The sequence below is a fragment of the Musa acuminata genome, chromosome BXJ3-9 (genome assembly GCF_036884655.1).
Source record: "Musa acuminata AAA Group cultivar baxijiao chromosome BXJ3-9, Cavendish_Baxijiao_AAA, whole genome shotgun sequence".
NCBI lineage: Eukaryota > Viridiplantae > Streptophyta > Magnoliopsida > Zingiberales > Musaceae > Musa > Musa acuminata.
This window is the reverse complement of record NC_088357.1, coordinates 40,470,541-40,495,115: the sequence shown is the minus strand read 5'-3', so window position 1 is coordinate 40,495,115 and position 24,575 is coordinate 40,470,541. Positions and strand designations below refer to the sequence as shown.

Genomic DNA, 24,575 nt, shown 5'->3' with positions numbered 1-24,575 from the left:
ATCACTGCGTATGCGGCTAGTATAGTAAACAAGTCACTATACTCAATTCTCTTCTTAATTAATATTGAGCTTATGGCTACTGGGTTTATTAACAGATAAAAGTATAATTCAATGTTAATGTTGTTTGACACTACTCACTTTATTGAAAATTTTTTATCCACATATATTTCAATATTACATTCGATCTAATATTGAAACATCTTATTGACCATCCATTAATATGTTCGTTTGATATTTTTTGAGGTCAAAGAGCATAACCTTGTAGCAACACAAGTTTTTCTCGGTGATAAAAGTGATATGCTCTTCGTCACGTATCATCTTTATATAATTATATCTAGTAAAAGTATTCAAAATATTAACAACTCGTGTCTAGAAGTTGAATCAATGAGCTGATCGATTCCAGGGAGTAGGAAGCTATCTTTCGGATATGTTTTATTAAGATCTATATAATCAATACATATTCTTCACTTTTTATTATTCTTCTTTAACAAAGACTATATTTGCGAGCCACTTAGGATAGTGAACCTCACAGATAAAATCAACATATAATAATTTGTTAACTTCATCTTCGATTGTATCTTGTTAATCTAGCATGAATCTTCAAGTCTTCCATCGAACCACCCAATGCTCTAGATCAATGTTGAGTTAGTGTTGATTTATGCTTCTATTGATTCTAAGCATATCGCTTAGAGACCAATTAAAGACCTCCGAATTTATATAGAGGAATTTGACCAACTCCTCATCAAAAAGGTATTCCCGACCCTATCTTTGTGCTTTGGTCAATTTGTGATCAAGAGGGACTTTCTCCAAAGGCTCTCCCACCTTACGGTGTAGGTTAGATAATGTTGGTTCTCACAAATTGACCAACAAAGTATAGCCTTTTGTGGTGAAGCAACTAACATAAGATAGCATTGTCTTGACCCTTTAGAGTCACTTCACAACTCTCCTATTTGAGAACTCGTATAGAACTTGAGCATCATATGATAAGTTGACGTCACAACTCTTATATAATTGAAAATAGGCCACCAAACAATGGTATTGTACGCTAAGGGGATATCTACTATCTAGAACTTAGTTTTTATAATTTTTAAGTAGTCACTGGACCCAAAGATACATAAAGGCTTGTAGTTCCTAGCCACGTGATAGAATCTCTAATGAATCCTATGAGGGTGGAAGAGATAGGCTACAAATACTTAATAATCAAATTGATCATCTAGAAAGTATCATAGTATAAAATGTTGATGGAACTTTTAGTGTCGATTAAGATTCTCTTTACTATTATATGTTGGCTATCTTAATGGAGACCATTAGTGCATCATCGTGCTCAGGATCTAGATGCTCTACTCCCTCCTATTGAGAAACCTAAGACAACATTACATGCCTAGTGGAAGAATAGAAAATAAAAATCTTATATTTCCTAAAGAAAATGATTTCTCATTGTCGTTCGAAGATTGGTGCGCAAAAATTCACAAAATCGAAAACTACACATATATAAAAGATACGTTACCTAGAGAGATCATATATCCCTGAAAACTTATATATCTATAGAAGAGGATAAAGGAGGTTAGATATTCTCATCTTTAATGGTGATTCACATGGCAGATGTAGCGAAGACACTCCTTAAATCACTATATAATCTTCCTCTCCACGTGTACCATATGATCAAGAAGGGGCCACCCCTTCTTGCTCTCTATATGCCCTAAATTGGGGCTATTAGTTGAGGAGGAGAGGGAGGGAGACATATAGGAGGTGGTAGCTGTTGGGAAAAAACCTGTTAAAGCGAAATATTCTTTTCCCTCTTTGTGTATCAAAATGGGTTCCTCATCAAAATACCAACTTGATATCGAAATGATAATATCAACCAGCACAGCATAAACAATAGAGCAAATAATCAATCACACAATGAGACTAAATATTTTAACGTGGAAAACCCAATGTGGGAAAAACCACGGGACCGTAGTCCACCTCAAACTTTCACTATCAATAATAATGATAACAGGTTTATAGTAGGTCTTCTCTAGAAGAATTAGAGGATCACAATAACATCAAGGACATAGATCTTAGCTCTAGCATATTATCATATAGGATGGATCTCCTCGTAAGAGAATTCTAGGTCTCACAAAGTGGGTATAGCAGAAAAGTACCTTAGAGAAGGTAAACTATAGATCAACACCATTAAGACTGTAGAGTTTGCTGCAAGGATTCTCCACATAAAATTTGGGCCAAAACTGACAACGTTTGACTGCCGATCATCAAGTAGAAAACTTAGAAACCTATTCTTTCTCTCTCTATTTCTCTCTCCTCTTTTCTACGCACGCCGTCGCACGTGCACGCACACCTCACACACGCATGCTGCACACATTCACTGCGCACACACACGTTGCATGCTGCACCCAACCCTTTCTCTTGTTCGTTGCTCTGAATTAGTGATTTGGGCTCAATAGGCCCAATTGTCCAAGCCCACATATGAGCTGGACCCAACAATTCTCCCCCTCCAGCTTATATGGTGGGCTGTACCAAGCCCGCTCTTCATCTATATGCTTCAAGTTTCTCCTTAGGTAAAGACTTTGTCAACATATATGAACCATTATCATTGGTATATACTTTTTCCAACTGCAATTCTTTCTTCTCAAGTACATCACGAATCCAGTGATATCTCACATCAATATGCTTAGATCTAGAATGGTATGTTGAATTCTTAGAGAGGTGAATGTCACTCTAATTGTCATAGTAAATAGTATATCCTTCCTGTTTCAAGCTCAATTCCTATAGAAACTTTTTCATCCATAAAGCTTCCTTGTAGGCTTCAGTAATTGTTATGTATTCTGCTTCTGTGGTTGATAGAGCAACACACTTCTGTAACTTAGACTGGCAAGAGATTGCTCCTCTTGTAAATGTCATCAAGAATCCCGAAGTGGACTTCTTGGAATCAATATCACTTGCCATGTCTACATCTGTGTACCCTTCTAACACAGGTTCATCATTACCAAAACATAAACATAACCTGGAAATACCTCTTAGATATCTTAATATACATTTCACAGTTGCCCAATGTTCCTTTCCAGGATTAGAGAGAAATCGGCTGGCAACTCCAACTGCATGAGCTATATCTGGCCTAGTACAAACCATAGCATACATCAAACTACCTACTACAGATGAGTAATGCACTTTGGACATTTCTTCTTTTTCTTTCTCACTTGTAGGATATTGTTTCGAACTAACCTTGAAATGACCTGCAAGTGGAGAACAAACTGCTTTGGCTTTACTCATGTTGAATCTTTCAAGATCCTTTTTAATGTAAGTCTCCTGAGATAGCCAAATCTTCTTTTTCTTCCTATCACGAAGAATCTTCATGTCAAGTATTTACTTCACCGATCTCAAGTCTTTCATGGCAAAAGACTTACTTAGCTTCCCTTTTAAGCTTTCCAATTTTTCCAACATCATAGCCAATAATCAGCATATCATCAACATATAGCAGCAAAATAATAAAATCATCATCTGAAAAATTCTTTATAAACACACAATGATCAGATGTGGTTCTATCATACCCTTGCCTCATTATAAAGGAATTAAACTTCTTGTACTACTGTCTAGGTGCCTGTTTGAGTCCATATAAGCTTTTCCTAAGCTTACACACCATATTTTCTTTTCCTTGAAACCTTATGGTTGCTCCATATAAATTTCTTCTTCTAAGTCTCCATGAAGAAATATTGTTTTTATATCAAGTTGCTCAACTTCTAAATTCAAGCGGGTAGCCAAACCAAGAACAATTTGGATAGAGGATATTTTCACAATTGGAGAAAATATTTGTTCAAAGTCAATACCTTTCTTCTGACTGAATCCTTTCACAACTAGTCATGTCTGTTATCTTTATTATGAGCTATTATTTTTAGTCTTCAATTTATAAACTCACTTATTCTTGAAAGCTTTCTTCTCTTTAAGCAACTTTACCAAGTCATAGATGTGGTTCTCAAGCAAGGATCTCATCTCTTCTTGTATGGCTTTAACCCACTCATTCTTATTCTCATGTAGAATAGCTTATTGGTAAGTTTCTGGCTCTCCCCCATTAGTAAGCATAACATACTCATGTGGAGGATATCTGGTAGATGATTGTCGCTCTCTAGTGGATCTTCTCAATGGAATCTCAACTTGTGGTGGAGGTGCTTGTTTAGTTGGTTCAACATCATCAACTGTAGGTGTATCATCACTAGTATTCTCACCACAATCTTCTTGTTCATCTCCCCCATGATCATTATAAACTATGGGTGAAGGAACTGGACCCAAACTCCAAGGAATATAAATAGAGGTTTCTGGCTTCTCAATATTATCACCATCATCAAACAATTGGTCTTCAAGAAACACAACATCTCTACTTCTAATAATCTTCTTGTTCACTGGATCCCATAATCTGTACCCAAATTCTTCATGATCATATCCCAAGAAGATACATGTTTTTGCTTTACTATCAAGCTTGGACCTCTCATCTTTGGGAATATGAACAAATGCTTTACACCTAAAGACTCTTAAGTGATTATAAGATATATCGTTTCCTCTCCATACTCTCTCTGGAACATAACCTTTCAAAGGAACTGATGGAGAAAGATTTATCAAATTAATTGTAGTTCTCATAGCCTCCCCCCAAAATGACTTTGGTAACTTGGCATGAGAAAGCATACACCTAATCATTTCTTCAATAGTTCTATTCATCCTTTCTACCACACCGTTCTGATGAGGAGTTTTAGGAATTATTTTCTCAAGCTTGATTCCATGGAACCTGCAATAATTCTCAAAAGGACCCCTGTACTCGCCACCATTATCTGATCGAACATATTTTAGCTTTTTGCCAGTTTCTCTTTCAACACTAACATGGAACTCCTTGAAAACATCGAGTACTTGGTCTTTAGATTTCAAAGCAAAAGCCCACACTTTTCTAGAATGATCATCAATAAAAGTAACAAAATAAAGAGCACCTCCAAGAGTTATAGTTTGCATAATACAAACATCAGTATGAACTAAATCAATAACATCTGATCTTCTAGATGATGGATATATCTGAAATGCAACTCTATGTGTTTTTCCAGCTAAGCAATGATCACAAGATTTAAGAGATGTACTTGCAACTCTAGTAAGAACTGCTTTCTAGCAAGAGTTTGAAGTCCCTTCTCGCTGATATGTCTAAGCCTCTTATGCCAAAGATCTATACTTTCACCTTTTTGAATTGCATTAATCTCTCCTTTGTGTAGCTTAGCTTCCATGATATAAAAAGAGTTAAGTTTCTTTCCTCTTGTCACAATCAGAGAACCTTTAGTGAGTTTCCATTTGCTTTCACCAAAATAATGTGCAAAGCCCTCATCATCAAGTCTACCTGTAAATATCAAGTTAAGACGAATATTTGGAACATGTCTTACATATTTGAGTATCAATTTGCTCCCAATACTGGTCTACAAGCAAATATCTCCAATACCCATAATATTAGATGTACCACTATTTCCCATTCTAACATTACCAAAATCACTAGCAGTGTAAGATCTAAAGAAATCACTATGAGAAGTAACATGAAATGAAGCACCAGAGTCAATTACCCAATTACTGTCCTGAGCTACAAGACTAACACAACCTTCATCACAAACAATAGTGATATTACCTTCAGCAGCAACTGTATTGGTCTCTTTCTCATTTTTCTTCATTTTATTTTGTTCTTGTTTCCAAAACCTACACTCTTTCTTCATGTGACCTAGCCTATTACAGTGAAAACATTTGATATCTCTTCTAGACTTGGATCTTCTTCTATAACCATGTGGATTTCTACTATGACTTCTTCCACGTCTTTCTTGTTTTTCAGTAACAAATGCCCCAGAAGAAGATTCACCCTATTCTTTCCTTCTGGCATCTTCATTTAGCAAACTGTCTTTAACCATGTCTATAGTAAGAGTCCCCTCTGGTGTGGAGTTACAAATTGTCACCACATACGTTTCCCAACTTTCTGGTAAAGAGTTGAGAAGTAGTAATCCTTGCATCTCATCATCTATATTCATTTTCATAGCAACCAACTTGTTTGCAAGACTTTGAAATAGGCTTATATGCTCAACAATATTACCACCATCTTTATACTTCAAATTTACAAGCCTTCTGAGGAGAGAAATTCTATTTCCCACTATCTTTTTCGCAAAGATGTTTTCTAACCTTTGCTAAACAACATCAGCTCTGTTTTCATCTGAAATATGCTCATGCAAGTTTATATTCATCCATCTTCTAATATAGACAATAGCTTTTCTATTTTGAACTTCTCATTCCTCATTGTCCATAGTAGAAGGTTTATCTTTAATCTTGATGGGCTTATACAAATCTTTACAATAAAGCAAATCTTCCATCAAACGTCTCCAAGTGGAATAATTTGATAAATTCAATTTAATCATACTATCTGACTGCTCCATTTCAATCACACAAGAAAAACTAGCACCAAACAACCTGTTGCTCTAATACCACTTGTTGGGAAAAAACCTGTTAAAGCGGAATATTCTTTTCCCTCTTTGTGTATCAAAATGGGTTCCTCATCAAAATACCAACTTGATATCGAAATAATAATGTCAACCAACACAACATAAATAATAGAGCAAATAATTAATTAGTGAGACCAAATCTTTTAACGTGGAAAACCCAATGTGGGAAAAACCACGGGACCGTAGTCCACCTCAAACTTCCACTATCAATAATAATGATAATAGGTTTACAGTAGGTCTTCTCTAGAAGAACTAAAGGATCACAATAACATCAAAAATATAGATCTTGGCTCTAGTATAACATCATATATGATGAATCTCCTCGTAAGAGAATTCTAGGTCTCATAAAGTGGGTATAGCAGGAAAGTACCTTAGAAATGGTAAACTATAGATCAACACCATTAGGATTGTAGAGTTTACTGCAAGAATTCTCCATATAAAATTTGGGTCAAAAATGACAACGTTTGGCTGCCGATCGTCAACTGAAAACTTAGAAACTTAATCTTTCTCTCTATATTTCTCTCTCCTCTTTTGTATCCACGCACACCTCACACACGCACGCTGCACCCAACCTATTCTCTTATTTTCTGTCCTGTGATTTTTGTTCAATATGCCCAATTGTCCAAGCCCACGTATAGGCTGGACGCAACAGTAGCTAAAAGGAATTTAGCCTATGTCCTCTTTGGTTTCCTCATATTTATAAAGGTCCATATTAATTTAACCTTGATGGATCCTGTTATATTGGATACTAGATCTTCATCAATAATATTTCATTCGATTTTATCTACAAGATCTAATAATTTAATTACTTACTTGATATAAAATAAAATAGGAGCTCAAACAAATATCTCATATTTGAATCTCTATTAATTGTAATACCTATCATATGTATATGACATTCTGGTTCAATATTGAGTTAATCATGAGTCGTATATGTCAGAACTCCTTTTGACTTAGTGAATTATTATTTCTATAATAATTCACTTAAGTCATCAACTACAAATATACTAGGTCATTATGTTGTACTAATTTGATAGAGAAAATACATTGACATGAAAAAATATCTTCTGTTTTTACATATTTTTTCTCTAATATGATAGTTTACATATTTGCTCAGTAATCAGTTACGTGTAATGGGATTGACTATTATGTACCTCCTTGACATAATAGTCATCCCATCACATCAGCCGTATAATGTGATACATCACGTTTGTGGTAGTCATAAAATTTAGATATGTGATAGCCATAAAATTTAGATAAAAAATTCTAAATTAAATAAATTATAAATTAATGGTCGGTCCTTAACCATCCATCCCCAATCATTCACCTAATTTCATCAATTTCTTTTAATTTTAATTTTATTTATTGATGATTCATTGAAAGGGAGATTGGGACGGATATCCGTGAAGTAATCCGTTCCTTGTTTGAATGTGGACCAATTTCTCGTGTTTCACACACCTCACAAGTCACCTAGGCTACTTCTGTAGACTGTCACCCACAGAAAACGATATTAATAAAGGAAGCAGTATCCGCACATTTTAGGGACCCCAAAAGCACGCATGAGCGTTTCAGGCATCTCAACTTCTGCAGCCGCACATGCTTTCAGAACTTGTTGGTTTGACTAAAAACGACACAATTTGATGGATGGCCAATCATAAATTACAACTGAGTTGATCCATAAATCTTAATATTTTGAGTTCTAAGTTCCTGCTTCTATAAATGGAATCTCCCACTCAGCTAAACATCCCAAAACATCAGCCCCCCACTCAAGCCATTACCAATTAGTCTCGACTGGGGGATGGAAGGTTCATCAGAGTCATTCCTCGTTGAAATGATTAAGGAGGAGGTGTTCTCTCCATCTGCTGATATGTACTCCTTCCTTCCCCCGTCCGCCTACGAGACGGCATGGGTGGCCATGATTCCTTGTCCTCACCGCCCTTCTCGCCCTATGTTTCCAAAGTGCTTGAACTGGATCCTCCGCAACCAGAGGGAGGACGGCTTCTGGGGAGAGTGCCGACACGCCATGGATTCCCTCACTGCCACCATCGCTTGCCTTGTTGCTCTCAAGACGTGGAAGGTTGGGAATGCAAACGTTGAGCAAGGATTGCGATTTCTTAACGAGAACATGGAGAAACTGCTGACGGAACATCATGGTGGCTTCCCACGGTGGTTCTTGATTGTATTCCCCGGGATGCTCGAGCTGGCACATGCCAAGGGTTTGGACGTGCTTCCAGCCGAGGGCTGCATCAAAGCGGTGGACGATGTCTTCAACAAAAGAAACACCATTCTGGAAATGTAAGAACCTGTTTGCATCTTATGTTGTGTCTTTCCTCTTTCACGTAAAGCTTGCTCTTGTGACTGTCCACCTCAGGACTGGATTTCAGATAGGCTCATGGGGTGTTGACTGTACACGCAGGGAACAGTCCAGCGGTGTCCAAGGGTACCATCCACCGAGCTTGTTTTTCCTTGAGGCCCTACCTGCAAGTTACAGGCCAAAGCATGAACTGATTCTTCATCATCAGATGGAAGATGGCTCATTGTTTCATTCCCCCTCAGCAACTGCTTGTGCTTTCATGATCACAGGAGATGCAGGTTTCAGGGAGTACCTGCATGGCGTCATTAGAAGATTTGGCAATTTTGGTGAGATTTCATTGTCGTAAATCACGAGCTAACTATATTAGGTAGGCCCAGATATACATCTCTAAGAGTTTCTGTGTTTATCTGGAGCAGTTCCAGCCATGTTTCCTGTGGACCAAGATCTGATAAAGCTATGTCTCGTGGACCATTTGAGACAATTAGGTTGTGGAGAGCATTTCGCAAATGAAACACATGACCTTATGAACCAAATTTACAGGTATGAACTATTTGCGAGGGTTATTTTGCGTGTGAGGCAATCATCGCATAGGTCATGGAAGTCAGCTGCATGCATATACGTGAAGTCGGAGATGGTCACCAACGCTCAAATCCTCCTCGTGTCTCATCCTAACACCACATGTTCTTCTTCCCTCGAAAATAGATAGAAATTTTATTTCAAGAGTGAAACTATGATTTACGTGATTGCACCCTGCAGCACCCTCCTCCTCATAAGACTGAGTTTATGTACGGTTTCGAATGTACAAAAATCATTTGTCGGGAATAGAACTAAAAGCTTTCCTTGTATCTATCTCGACAAACGAAACACTAACAACCGTAGCTTGGCATCTAATGCAGTGACTGGGTTATTCAAGATCTACAATCGTGCAACATATACGATTTACCTCTACAGATACAGAAAGACTCTTTAGCCTTTAAACTTCTGAGGATGCATGGATATGACGTATCTCCCCGTAAGATTTATCCAAATTTAGTTGAAATTTGTGAACATTTGAACTATTATTCCCCGGTGAATCATCTCTAAAGAAATTATTAACTTGTGTAGGAAAGTTTTGTTGGTTTATGGACGATGAAGAGATGCTGATACATATTGAAGAAAATTACACTCAATTCTTGGTGGCCATGACTGGTGTTTACAGGGCAGCACACTTTATGTTTCCTAGGGAAGTTGAGCTTCATAATGCCAAACTTTTCTCTGAAAAGATACTTCAGAAAAGTTTGTGTGGATCAGATACCAGGAATAATACTGCAATTATGACTGACCTCCAAAAACAGGTAAAATAGCCTATGGCACTTGGGGTGGACTTTTTGAGAAGCTAAATGTTTGTTGCATACTAGCAATTGCATGTTCTAATTCAGAATCTATATGTTGAATTTAATAATCTCAGTGAAAAATTTTATTGGAATATATTTGATATATTTAATTTTACTGTATGTTAATCCATAGAGCAAAGTTTAATGATAGCATAAATTTTATTGGAATAAAATTTAAGGAACCATAAAGTTCCATATATGGCTGCACAGATTGAACATGAGTTGGGACTTCCATGGCTATCTCGAATGGACCACCTCGAGCATCGAATGTACCTGGAAAGAAGTAAAGGATATAACTTACAGATGGGGAAGACTTCTTCATGCAGGTTTTGCATAAGTAGTTTTCTTCTTCTTATTCTTGCACTCAACAACGCTGTTAACATGTGAATGCACGTACATGCGCAGCCTCCTGGATTCCAAATTTGCCATTCAACTTGCTGCTGAACTTTTCACGAACCGTCAAATGCTCTACGAATCTGAACTCGAGGAGTTAAAGAAGTAATGCATCAAAACTACTACTACTGAATTCTCGAGGGTTGCATGCACGGCATCTCTAATTTTGTTCATATTTGGTATCAATTAAAATACTTAGGTGGTCAAAAGACAGTGGACTTTCCAGCATGGGCTTCGGTCGGGAAAAAACAACGTACTGTTACTTTCTAACTGCTACTGCAGTTACTCTTCCTTTGCAATCTGATCTACGCAAAGTAGTTGCACGATGTGCAATTTTAGTTACAGTGATCGATGACTTCTTTGATGAGAAAGGTTCAGAGGATGAATTGGAGAGCCTTACTAAAGCAGTTCAAAGGTATCAATCCAACGTTACAAAAGAGAGTTTACCGTTCAAGATTTCTAGTCATCTAACTTTTTATTTATAACAGGTGGGAAGGAGAAGGCTTATCCGGCCATTGCAAAGTTTTTTTTGATGCCCTTGATAACCTTGTTCGTGATATTTCCTTCAAAGCTCTCAGTCAACACGGTTATGATGCAAAAAGCCTTCTTCAAGATATGGTAAGGGTTGTCTCATTTGTCTATCTGCCGATTAACTGTGTTAGCTCAACCACTAACAATATTTATTGTCTTTGAAGTGGCGAGAGACATTTGAGTCGTGGTTAAAGGAATCCGATTGGAGTAGGAAAAGACACGCACCTACGATCACCGAGTATCTTGAGGTTGCCGCGATCTCTATAGCCATACAAGTCATGACTCTTCCGGCATGCTTCTTGGTGATTCCCCAAGTTCCAAAGCACATACTAACCTCTCGGTATAGTACCATTACCAAGTTGACAATGATCACCTCGCGCTTGTTGAATGACATCCACAGTCACCAGGTTTGCAACATTCGCTTTATGTATCTCTCTATATTTCATTTCCATCCATTTATATATGTTGTTTACTTATACGTAATAATCTCTTCCAGAAAGAAATACGGGGTGGTAAGTTCAATATGGTGCTCCTGTATATCAAAGAGAACCAAGGGGCTACTAACGAAGACTCAATTGAGCACATTAGCAAAATAATTGAGAGAAAGGAAAGAGAGTTCCTTGAGATTTATATGGATGATACGTACGCTGGTTTTCCTAACGAATGGAAGGAGCTCCATTTAGGTACTTTCAAGTCATTCCGAATGCTCTTCGATACAACTAATGCATTTGACTCGCCTACTGCATTAGTCCAAAGTATCAGCGATGCTTTCCACAACCCGTTAGTGATGGATTCTCGGAGAACATTTTCGTCGAGAGAAGAAACTTTACTTAAACCAATGAAGGAGAGTTGGAGTCATCCAAGGAAGAAGTATACTGATGATGACTTGTTGATAAAGTCCGGCAATCGATCTGAGAGAAAACACGGCACTATACCACAAAATTCAAGAATGCTGACAATGAACATCAATCGACGATGGTCTTCTAAGACATGGAGTATCTCAAGGAGAAGATCTTCTACTATTGCTTTGATGGGTCCTTGCATCAACTCAAGGGTCTTGTCTAAGATATAGGAGGTTCTTATGTTTCGCAGTTTGGCAGCAACTTCATAATTAGTTTCTTCTATGTATCAGTTTAAGAGTTCCTTGGATTTTGGACAGATTTCAAATATGTAATAAAGATGCAAGTAAATCAATGTTTCCCTTCTATATATCTATATGTCTTTTCAATCTAATAAGAAATTAGATTTCAAGCATGCAAGTAAATCAATGTATTAAAGGGGAGAAAAAGTGGCCTTGTAACGAGATCCATGCACTAAACTTATATACTTGAACAGAGAGAACCTGTTGAAGTAAATTAGCCGGGACACTTTATGAGGTAGAACACTTGATGCCTACTGAAACCATGAGCCAAGAAATGATGAAGCAGGCTGTCTAACGTAAACAAGAAAAAAATATTTGAATCAATATGTACTTGATATAATACCCAAAAAATTCTAAGGAATTATGATGTCATAAGAAAATTATACTTTTTGGATTCACGCACGTCAAGTTTAGAAGAATAAATTTTTGTTTGGAGGGGAGAATGGAATACCCTTTATTCTAACTTATGAATCTCCATGTAATTATAACTTTTACAAAAGCAAATTTGTAAAGATTGGAATCTTAGAGGGACTTTTATGCAAGAAGAAAATTCTAAGATTTTAAGTTGTATAATCTATAAATATATAATTGTGTGGGCTATCTCTATACGCTAAAGAGAAACTTATACGTTGAAGGATTTCACATCGGGACATAGGAATGACTTTAGGAGATCATATTCATATTCCTAAAAATTAAATTATATATTTATACAATCTTAAGTAATATATTAATATATTTTTTTTTTCAAAAGAAGAATTTGTTAAGATCTCAAAAATTTACAAAAACATCTACATAGATCGTTATGTAAAATACAAACTAATTCTGGGAAAAAGATTCCACTCATAAAATATAAGATTTGTCAATTCTAACCATTAAGGCAGCCCAATTTGTAGCTAGATTACATTACATCAAAGGATGTAAGTTGTTGTGTAAGTTTTTTATTATCAACGATAATATGAATAATACACTAAGGTATATTCTTTCCTTGAAAGAGCATATCATAATATGAGTCATTTTAACTCGCCTCAATAGCCATTGTAAAGCATTCCTTGATCGCCATGCCTCATATTAGATTGAAGTCTTCTTAGAAATGTATCCATTATGATCTTTGGTTATAAAACCCAGTCCACCATCCTATAATAATGAAGATCGTCGGTATTACTTTTAATCCACCCCCAAGGTAGTTTTTCTCAATTAAGGCTAATGACATTTGTTATACATTATCTTTCAGTTAAGAAAGTTATAACATAGATACTAGTATTAGCCAATGCCTAGGCCAAAGCCATTTAAAGGGAGGCTTTTTATTATGAAAAGGAGTTTTTATTTCTAGCCCTCCAAATGAACTATAATTGGTTACTAATGGTAGCCTGAAAAAGTATTCCTATACCTAAATTTTGACCTTCATTTAATCAGTTTCCGAGAATCCAACTATCCTTGTGTTGGAAGTTGATAGGGAGACTAGTTTTCCCAATGATTCCAAATATTTCTAAAGAAAGGATAATTGAAAAAGAAATAATTAATGGATCCAAGGTCTTGTTAGCATAGAATACATTAAATTTGGGGTCTTAAGTTCATCCTACTGAAGTCTATCAACAGTAGGAAGTTTAATATATAGTAATTTTTAACACAAATTTTGAATACGAAGAGCCATAGGAATCTTCCACAATTATTATCAATCAAACCATATAGGTTATTATTCATCCTTCTTCATTTCTAGGAAAGTGAGCCTTCCGTATTCAACTATCGTCACATGAATAGTAGACCTTCCATATCCCGGTATCATCCTTTCATATTTATATGTTGATCGGTTCTTGAAAAAGTTATTTGCAGCAACAAGCCGAGCCGTGGCGAGTGATGGTTGTATCCATACCGCAATTTGTTCGGCGGCAAGTGATGTACCCATGGCTTGCATGAGGAGAAAGAGAGAAGGTAACTATGAAAAAGAACACTATAACCATGTGCAATTAGTAAAAAAACACTCAACTCACAACAAGCATATAAGTTGTTGTGAATAGGAAGTTGCGAGACTTTAGGGCCACTTATGGCCCTTTGAGGTGTTGGAAAAACCCGTTAAAGCGGAATAATTTTTTCTCTCTTTATGTATTAAAATAGGTTTCTCATCAAAATATCAACTTGATATCCAAATGCAAATATCAACCAGCACAGCATAAACAATAGAGCAAAAAATCAATCACTCAGTGGACCAAATCTTTTAACGTAAAAAACCCAATGTGGGAAAAACTACGGGACTATAGTCCACCTTAAACTTTCACTATCAATAGTAATGATAAGAGGTTTACAATCGGTCTTCTCTAGAATAACTAGAGGATCACAATAACATCAAGATCATAGATCTTGGCTCAAGAATAGCATATCTTCATCACATATGATGGATCTCCTCGTAAGAGAATTCTAGGTCTCACAAAATGGATATAGAAGGAATATACCTTAGAGAGGGTAAACTATAGATCAACACCGTTAGGATTGTAGAGTTTACTGCAAGGATTCTACACATAAAATTTGGACCAAAACTGACAACGTTTGGTCACCGATCGTCAAGCAGCAAACTAAGAAACCTTATTTTCTCTCTCTGTTTCTCTCTCCTCACGTCGTCGCTTTCACTGCACACGCACGCTGCACGCTTTCACTCTCTGCAATCACCCACTTTTGCCTTATCTCACTTAATTACTAATTGCTTTCACTGCACACGCACGCTGCACGCTTTCACTCTCTGCAATCACCCACTTTTGCCTTATCTCACTTAATTACTAATTTGGGCTTATGGTCCAAATTTGTCTAAGCCCACGTATGGGCTGGACCCAACAATTCTCCTCCTCCAGCTTATATGGTGGGCTATACCAAGCCCGCTCTTCGTTTACATACTTTAAGCTTCTCCTTAGGCAAAGACTTTGTCAACATATCTGAACCATTCTCATTGGTATGCACTTTTTCCAATTGTAATTCTTTCTAACTCAAGCACATCACGTATCCAGTAATATCTCACATCAATATGCTTGGATCTAGAATGGTATGTTGAATTCTTGGAGAGGTGAATGACACTCTGACTATCACAGTAAACAGTATATACTATACTTCATGTTTTAAGCCTAATTCCTGTAGAAACTTTTCCATCCATAAAGTTTCCTTATAGGCTTTAGGAACTGCTATGTATTCTGCTTCTATGGTTGATAGAGCAACACACTTCTGTAACTTAGATTGCCAAGAGACTGCTCCTCCTGCAAAAGTCATCAAGAATCCTGAAGTGGACTTCCTAGAATCAGTATCACCTGCCATGTCTGCATTTGTGTAACCTTCTAACACAGGTTCATCACTGCCAAAACATAAATACAACCTGGAAGTACCTCTTAGATATCTTAATATCCATTTCACTACTGCCCAATGTTCCTTTCCAGGATTAGAGAGAAATCGGCTGACAACTCCAATTGCATGAGCTATATCTAGCCTAGTACAAACCATAACATACATCAAACTGCCTACTACAGATGAGTAAGGCACTTTAGACATTTCTTCTTTTTCTTTCTTACTTGTAGGACATTGTTTCGAACTAAACTTGAAATGACCTACAAGTGGAGAACAAACTGCTTTGGCTTTACTCATGTTGAATCTTTCAAGAACCTTTTCAATGTAAGTCTCCTAAGATAGCCAAATCTTTCTTTTCTTCTTATCACGAAAAATCTTCATGTCAAGTATTTGTTTCACCAATCCCAAGTCTTTCATGGCAAAAGACTTACTTAGCTCTCTTTTAAGCTTTTTAATTTTGCTAACATCATGACCAACAATTAGCATATCATCAACATATAGCAGTAAAATAATAAAATCATCATATGAAAATTTTTTCATAAACACACAATGATCAGATGTGGTTCTATAATACCCTTGGCTCATCATAAAGGAATCAAATTTCTTGTACCACTGTCTAGGTGCCTTCTTGAGTCCATATAAGCTTTTATTAAGCTTACACACCAGATTTTCTTTTCCCTTGACTTTGAAACCTTCTAGTTGCTCTATGTAAATTTCTTCTTCTAAGTCACCATGAAGAAATGATGTTTTTACATCAAGTTGCTCAACTTCTAAATTCAAGCGAGCAGCCAAACCAAGAACAACTCAGATAGAGGACATTTTCACAATTAGAGAAAATATTTCTTCAAAGTCAATACCTTTCTTTTGACTAAATCCTTTCACAACTAGTCGTGCCTTGTATCTCTATTGTGAGCTATTATTTTCAGTCTTCAATTTATAAACCCACTTATTCTTGAGAGCTTTCTTCTCTTTAGGCAACTTTACCAAGTCATAGGTGTGGTTCTCATGCAAAGATCTCATCTCCTCTTGCATGGCTTTAACCCACTCATTCTTATGCTCATGAAGAATAGCTTCTTGGTAAGTTTCTGGCTCTCCCCCATTAGTAAGCATAACATACTCATGTGGAGGATATCTGGTAGATGGTTATCATTTTCTAGTGGATCTTCTCAATGGAATCTCAACTGGTGGTGGAGGTGCTTGTTCAGTTGGTTCAGCATCATCAACTGTAGGTGTATCATCACTGGTATTCTCACCATAATCTTCTTGTTCATCTCCCCTATGATCATCATGAACTACAGGTGAAAGAACTGGACCCAAACTCTAAGGAATATAAACAGAGGTTTTTGGCTTCTCAACATTATTACCATCATCAAACAATTGGTTTTCTAGAAACACAACCTCTTTGCTTCTAATAATCTTCTTGTTCATTGGATCCCATAATCTGTACCCAAACTCTTCATGACCATATCCCAAGAAGATACATGCTTTTGCTTTACTATCAAGCTTGAACCTCTCATCTTTGGGAATATGAACAAATGCTTTACACCCAAAGACTCTCAAGTGATTATAAGATATATTTTTTCCTCTCCATACTCTCTTTGGAACATCACCTTGTAGAGGAACTAATGGAGAAAGATTTATCAAGTCAACTGTAGTTCTCGTAGCCTCCCCCCAAAATGACTTCGGTAACTTGGCGTGAGAAAGCATATACCTAATCATTTCTTCAATGGTTTTGTTCATCCTTTCTGCCACACCGTTCTGCTGAGGAGTTTTAGGAACTGTTTTCTCAAGCCTGATTCCATAGAACCTACAATAATTCTTAAAAGGACCCTTGTACTCACCACCATTATCTGATCGAACACACTTTAGCTTTCTGCCAGTTTCTCTTTCAACATTGACATGAAACTCTTTGAAAATATCGAGTACTTGGTCTTTAGATTTCAAAGCAAAAGCCCACACTTTTCTAGAATGGTCATCAATAAAAGTAACAAAATAAAGAGCACCGTCAAGAGTTCTAGTTTGCATAGTACAAACATCAGTATGAACTAAATCAATAACATCTGATCTTCTAGATGATTGATATGTTTGAAATGCAACTCTGTGTTTTTCCAGCTAAGCAATGATAACAAGATTTAAGAGATGTACCTTGCAACTCTGGTAAGAACTACTTTCTAGCAAAAGTTGAAGTCTCTTCTCGCTGATATAACCAAGCCTCTTATGCCAAAGATCTATACTTTCACCTTTTTAAATTGCATTAATCTCTCATTTGTATAGCTTAGCTTCCATGACATAAAAAGAGTTAAGCTTCTTTCCTCTTGCCATAATTAAAGAATATTTAGTGAGTTTCCATTTACTTTCACCAAAATAATGTGCAAAGCCCTCATCATCAAGTTTGCTTGTAGATATCAAGTTAAGACGAATATCTGGAATATGCCTTACATCTTTGAGTATCAATTTGCTCTAAATACTGGTCTCCAAGCAAATATCTCCAATGCCACAATCTTAGATGTACCACTGTTTCCCATTCTGACATTACCAAAATCACTAGCAGTGTAAGATCTAAAGAAATCACCATGAGAAGTGACATGAAATGAAGCACTAGAGTCAATTATCCAGTTACTGTCCTGAGCTACAAGACTAACACAACTGTCATCACAAACAATAGTGATATTACATTCAGCAGCAACTGTATTGATCTTTTTCTCATTTTTCTTCATTTCATTCTGTTCTCGCTTCTAAAAGCTACACTATTTCTTCATGTGACCTGGCCTATTATAGTGAAAACATTTGATATCTTTTCTAGACTTGGATCTACCTCTATATCCATGTGGATTTCTACTATGACTTCTTACACATCTTTCTTGTTTTTCAGTAACAAATGCATCAAAAGAAGATTCACCCTGTTCTTTCCTTCTAGCATCTTCATTTAGCAAACTGTCTTTAACCATATCGATAGTTAGAGTTCTCTCTGGCATTGAGTTATAAATAGTCACCACATACGTTTCCCAACTTTCTGCTAAAGAGCTAAGAAGTAATAATCCTTGCATCTCATCATCTATATTCATTTTCATAGCAACCAACTTGTTTGCAAGACTCTGAAATAGACTTATATACTCAACAATGTTACCACCATCTTTATACTTTAAATTTACAAGCCTTCTGAGGAGAGAAATTCTATTTTCCACTGTCTTTTTCGCAAAGAGATTTTCTAACCTTTGCCAAACAACATCAGCTCTGGTTTTATTAGAAATATGCTCATGCAAGTTTATATCCATCCATCTTCTAATATAGGTAATGACTTTTCTATGTTGAACTTTCCATTCTTCATCGTCCATAGTAGAAGGTTTATCTTTAACCTTGATAGGCTTATACAAATCTTTACAATAGAGCAAATCTTCCATCAAAGGTCTCCAAGTGGAATAATTTGATGAGTTCAATTTAATCATATCATCTGACTGCTCTATTTCAATTACACAAGAAAAAAACTAGCACCAAATAACCTGATGCTCTGATACCACTTGTTGGGAAAAACCTATTAAAGCGGAATAATTCTTTCCCTCTTTGTGTATCAAAATAGGTTTCTCATCAAAATACCAACTTGATATCCAAATGCAAATATCAACCAGCACAGCATAAAAAATAGAGCAAAAAATCAATCACTCAGTGAGACCAAATCTTTTAACGTGGAAAACCCAATGTGGGAAAAATCACGGGACCGTAATCCACCTCAAACTTCCACTATCAATAGTAATGATAAAAGGTTTACAATCGATCTTCTCTAGAATAACTAGAGGATCACAATAACATCAAGATCATAGATCTTGGCTCAAGAGTAGCATATCTTCATCACATACGATGATCTCCTCGTAAGAGAATTCTAGATCTCACAAAATAGATATTACAGGAAAGTACCTTAGAGAGGGTAAACTGTAGATCAACACCGTTAGGATTGTAGAGTTTGCTGCAAGGATTCTTCACATAAAATTTGGACTAAAACTGACAACGTTTGGTTACCGATCGTCAAGCAAAAAACTAAGAAACCTTGCTTGCTCTCTCTGTTTCTCTGCACGCTGTCGCTGTTCACTGCACACGCACGCTGCACGCTGCATGCTTTCGCTCTATGCAATCACCCACTTTTGCCCTATCTCACTTAATTACTGATTTGGGCTTATGGTCCAAATTTGTCCAAGCCCACATATGGGCTGGACCCAACATGAGGGGATAAAAACCGAGGGTGAAAGTATTAAAAAATTTGATTTTCTTCTTACAGTTATAGAGATGATAAGGGAAATGCATCTGAGATGATAAGGTTAGTCTTTGATTTCCTTCTTATAGTTATAGAGAGGATTTTTTTTTTTTTGAGGTGGGTAGCTCATCTTTTGAGGTGGTCATTTATAATTGGATAAGATATATAATAAAACTAATTAAATTATGATGACAGATATTGACTAATAGAAAAAAAAAAAATTCATTTATAGTACGATTCTGTAGGGGATTGGAGTAACTCTCATAATAACATCGCAGATTGATAGTAATTTTGAATCTAAAGATGGGGCTCTTGTATATCACATAGAAATCCTTTTCAGATAGCATGAAAAGGTACGCATCGTAAAATCAATCTAATGTTATTTGATTTCAATCCTAGCATATAAGTTTTTTCACATTACATATAGCATATAATAGTTTTTATGCTTACAATAGGTATCAGAGCCTAGGTTCTTGACTCAAATATTTTAGATCTATTATTTTTTTATTTATGATGTTTGAATGATCCATATTTTGTAGATCTATATTTCTATCTATTTTGTTTTGTTATCTGCTTACGAGCAATGTTAGATTTCTTGTAAACATGATTTTTAATGATCGCGAACGGTCGCTATGTAGCGCTGTTGTCGCCCTTGCTGCGTACTGCCAACAGATCTACTGATGGCAGCGGTTGCGCCGGGCAACGTGCACACCGCAACAGCCGTGTGCACATTTGGCAGCCACACAGGGAGCCACACACACACACCAAGCGTGCGGCCAATCGGGCATGGGCAGTAGTCGAGCACAGGCACATAGGAAATCGCACGAGCAACAGCGCGCACACGCGACTACCATGCGCAAGCAAAACCCACGTCCAAGTGGCGGCGGCGGTCGTGCCCAAGCGATGGATCGCGCTCGGGCATAGGCTGTGCGTCGGGTTAGTGCTATAGGGGGGCCGCACAATCGATAGCCACTCGCAGGCACTGGCCGCGCGCGGGTACAAGTACCGTCACGACTGTGAAAATCGTGCGTAGGCGACGATCGCACTAGCGGCGGCGACGCAGCTAGCAGGGTTTTAGAAAAAAATTATAGTTTTTCCCTTGAGATTAGGGTTTTTATCAAATTATAGCTCTGCCCTTTACAAATATCATAATTCCAATTTGTCTTATCAATATATTTACAGTTTTACCCTTATAAAATTGAGAATTCTAATTTATATCCTCAATTATAAAATTGGTAAATTTGATCATGATTATAGTTTGATTATTTGATTGGATTTAATTTTATTTAAAAAAATTATAAATTACGATTTAATTTTATAGTTCTCTCATATGACATATTCATATGCTAAATAAAATCCAATTATTATTCTTGGATATTCATTTGGTTATTCATATGTATATATTTAAAATTATGAAATAATATTTATCTTTCATATGAAGGCATGATTTATATGTTATCATGATTATCATATGAGTTTTTTTTTTTTTTTGATTAATGTTTAATAATTATTATAGTTGTTATTCAATTATTGAATTGCTTAGCATAAATTAAATTAAAAAAATTGATGAATATTATTTGTAATTAATCTCCCTAAGGTTTATTTAACTTGTAGCTACCAAAGTGACTTGGGATGTGATTACAATAAAAGTTTTATCATGCATAAGATATTTTAGATTATATTTTATATTATTGTATTGGTCTTGTAACCACTAAAGTGACAGACTAATAACTTATAAAATCACATTAGGGAACTTGTCCTAAATGATATGAAGAAAATAATATTCATAAAGACACACATAATTAGAAGATTTAGATAATCCCAAAGAAGAATTTATTTCAAATAATTATATAATAGGCTAGGATGATACTATGTTTTTTCCTTTTTGGCTCTACCTTATTTCTCATCTCGGTTATATTTCTAGAACATTATATGAATATTTTATTTATAGAGGATCGAGGATTAAAGCGATTAGACTCAAGACTTTAAGTCCATCTATAATAGAAACATGACTTCTAAATCAAAACCACATCTAATCATAATGTTTGATTTAATATTTTAATAGTTTTACCAGCTCTAAATTAAAAAATAAATATAATCATATTTGATTTTTTTCTTATAAATTTATAAATTATTATTTTTAGCATGAAAAAATTTGACTATCAGGTTGTTTGAGGGACCACAAGTTCAGCACTTTCATCAGTTCAAATAGATTTTGTCTTCGCTCAATATAATGATAATAGTAGAGATTTGTAGGAAAGCTCGTTGTATCGTGGTATATCATTCGATATAAATAGTACATATCGATTCGACAAGGGATCAATATAAGTGGTACATATCGATTTATTAATATATCATATTGTACTATGTTGGTATGTTAGTATAATTCGATATATACCGTATTGACAGTCAATCAATACATTATTACGAATAATAACTTGTTGATTTAATTATTGACCACATGGTCAAATGTTCTAAGTTTTCTTTTTCTAAGTGTATTTATTACCCATTGCAATGTTTTATATCATATCGGAATATGAGCAAGGCATTACACAATCATTATAAGATTCATGAACCTAACAATTCATCAATTATTTGATGGATAATATGAACGGAGAACAGTATCGGTGACATGATTGGAACATCCAAGTCCATGATTTACTCAAGCCATGCCAAATTGATGTGGCTTGAACAAATCATGAGAATATCTACGAGAATTATTTGAAAACTGTAAGGATATCCAAAACAGTATTTAAAGAGATGTAGACCACGAGAATTAGAATGATGTAGATCACGAGAATTAGAATCTTTGTGTCAAAGAAAATATCTAGAGATCCTATTAATATTATGGTGCACCATCTTAGGCATCTAAGACAGCCAAAAGGTGAACGAGTGAAGCAAAATGAACATATTTGATTAAGGTGACATGGCCTGCTTGAGACAAAATTAAATTGTTAAGAGTTGAGTTTTTACTAACCGGATGAAACATGATCATCAAAGGCAGAAGTAGACAAACGCCTAAGAGATATCATAGTTCTAAGGTATTTGAAAGGGAACCTACCCTCTTTAAGATTAAAGAAATTATAAATCTAAGCTTTGGTTGATCCGTTAATATCACAAGAGAAAAGAAATCTCAAATTTACGAAGATTGATCTTTTGTTTAGTGAGGCATTCATAATCATAAAAAATATTAGAAATGATCATACAAGACTTTCTATTAGCACAAAGGCAAAGAAAAATGACTTATATTTGTGTGCAAAATTGAAAGGAGTGAGTCTATTTCACTATAATAGCCTTCGAAAGAAGTAAAGACATTGATTGCCTAGTAAAAGGATAACGAGTCACCTGTAACAGAAACACCTCATGCCCTTAAAGAAATGAGAAGCTTCTCCATTAACCAAGCAAGCATATTCATGGGAAGAGATACATGCATAAATCTAAGAAATAAATCAATTAGGGAAGTTAAAGGCATGTAAGACTTTGGTGATAACATAATAAGATAATTTGTCATAGGCATGCAAGGCATGCATAAATCTCTTTGTCAATCTTGATGATGACGAGAGAAATTTTCTCTTTAGACCTACAGAGTGAATGCCTAGTTTACTAGGCTACAATGATATTATCTTGAATACTTTTACCTAAAATGAAAATAGATTGCTAGAAAGCAACTAAATTAGGTAAGAACATCTCGAGTCTATTAGTAAGAACCTAAAGTGAAGAGATGAGAGATCTCCCACTACAGCTCAAATCCGACCAAGACGTCGAAGCTTCTTCTTCGATGAGACCTCGGTCATCTTGCCACTGTGCTCATGGCAACAACCACTGAGAGGAGAAGAAGAAGTTGACCATTGACTCTGATCAACTTTGGATAACATTAGTCAAATCTTGGTCAGTAGGAGTATTTCTATAATTTTTGTTGCTTTCTGTTTTGTTATTTTTGGGCAATTTTATAGGTTTTCTCTGGGAAAGTTGTCATTGTGTTATAACTCCCCTATCATGTACGGTTCAAGATTTTTGCTTATATTTGTTTTATACTTTGTCATCCGATTTTTTCATTGACTCGATCTATATCTAGTGATTATGTAACCTATTAATCATTCTAAGAAGCTCTCTCATCCTTTTCTCATACATGTTGATTTTGTCTTAATTATGATGAAACCTTGTCTCACTTATTTTTATCCTATCCTACTATTTTCACCTTATGGAAATCCCTCTGACATGTTTCTTTTTCCTTTGACATTTGGCATGATGATAGTTGGTTCTATGAAGGATCAACCCTAAAGTCTCCTTTACCCTGAGACTCTTAGTTGCAATTTACTTATGGTGAATTTAAAGGGCAAGTAATGACATGATTTTTAAACTGTGCAAGCCTTCCTTTGATAAATAGCATTCTCTATAGGACTTTCTTTTTCTGTTTATGACTTTGGGGGGGGCCTTAAAACCTGAACGATTCGGGGAAAGATTTCTCTTGAAAATTTCCTAGTCAAGACCACATGTTGGATGGCTCAGACTCAACTGTCATGGTTCTCTAAATCAAAATGGTGATGGGGGTTTTGGCTTTTATGCATACAGATACTGATGAAGTCTACTTTGCTGGTTGCAGGTATTGAAAGCGGAGGAGCACTCTCTTTTTTCTTTTTTTCGAAAACTATTACTATTCGAGAAGGCTTATCTAAAGCTTTGTTGAAAGTAGTTGGTCTATACACATTGAAACTGATTCTTAAATTCTGACAAATAAAATTTTAGATCTATTAAG

At 35.8% G+C, this 24,575-nt stretch overlaps 1 protein-coding gene across 1 annotated transcript; it reads left to right on the top strand.

The window, feature by feature from the left end:
- Positions 1–8,227: 8,227 nt before the first annotated feature.
- Positions 8,228–12,318, top strand: LOC135648597 (S-linalool synthase-like). The gene is made up of 11 exons (XM_065166420.1): positions 8,228–8,795; positions 8,917–9,140; positions 9,231–9,354; positions 9,711–9,826; positions 9,919–10,148; positions 10,398–10,513; positions 10,593–10,685; positions 10,780–10,995; positions 11,069–11,198; positions 11,276–11,518; positions 11,608–12,318. The coding sequence occupies exons 1-11, from the start codon at positions 8,299–8,301 to the stop codon at positions 12,181–12,183; spliced, it is 2,565 nt and encodes an 854-aa protein (XP_065022492.1). The 5' UTR covers positions 8,228–8,298; the 3' UTR covers positions 12,184–12,318.
- Positions 12,319–24,575: the final 12,257 nt, after the last annotated feature.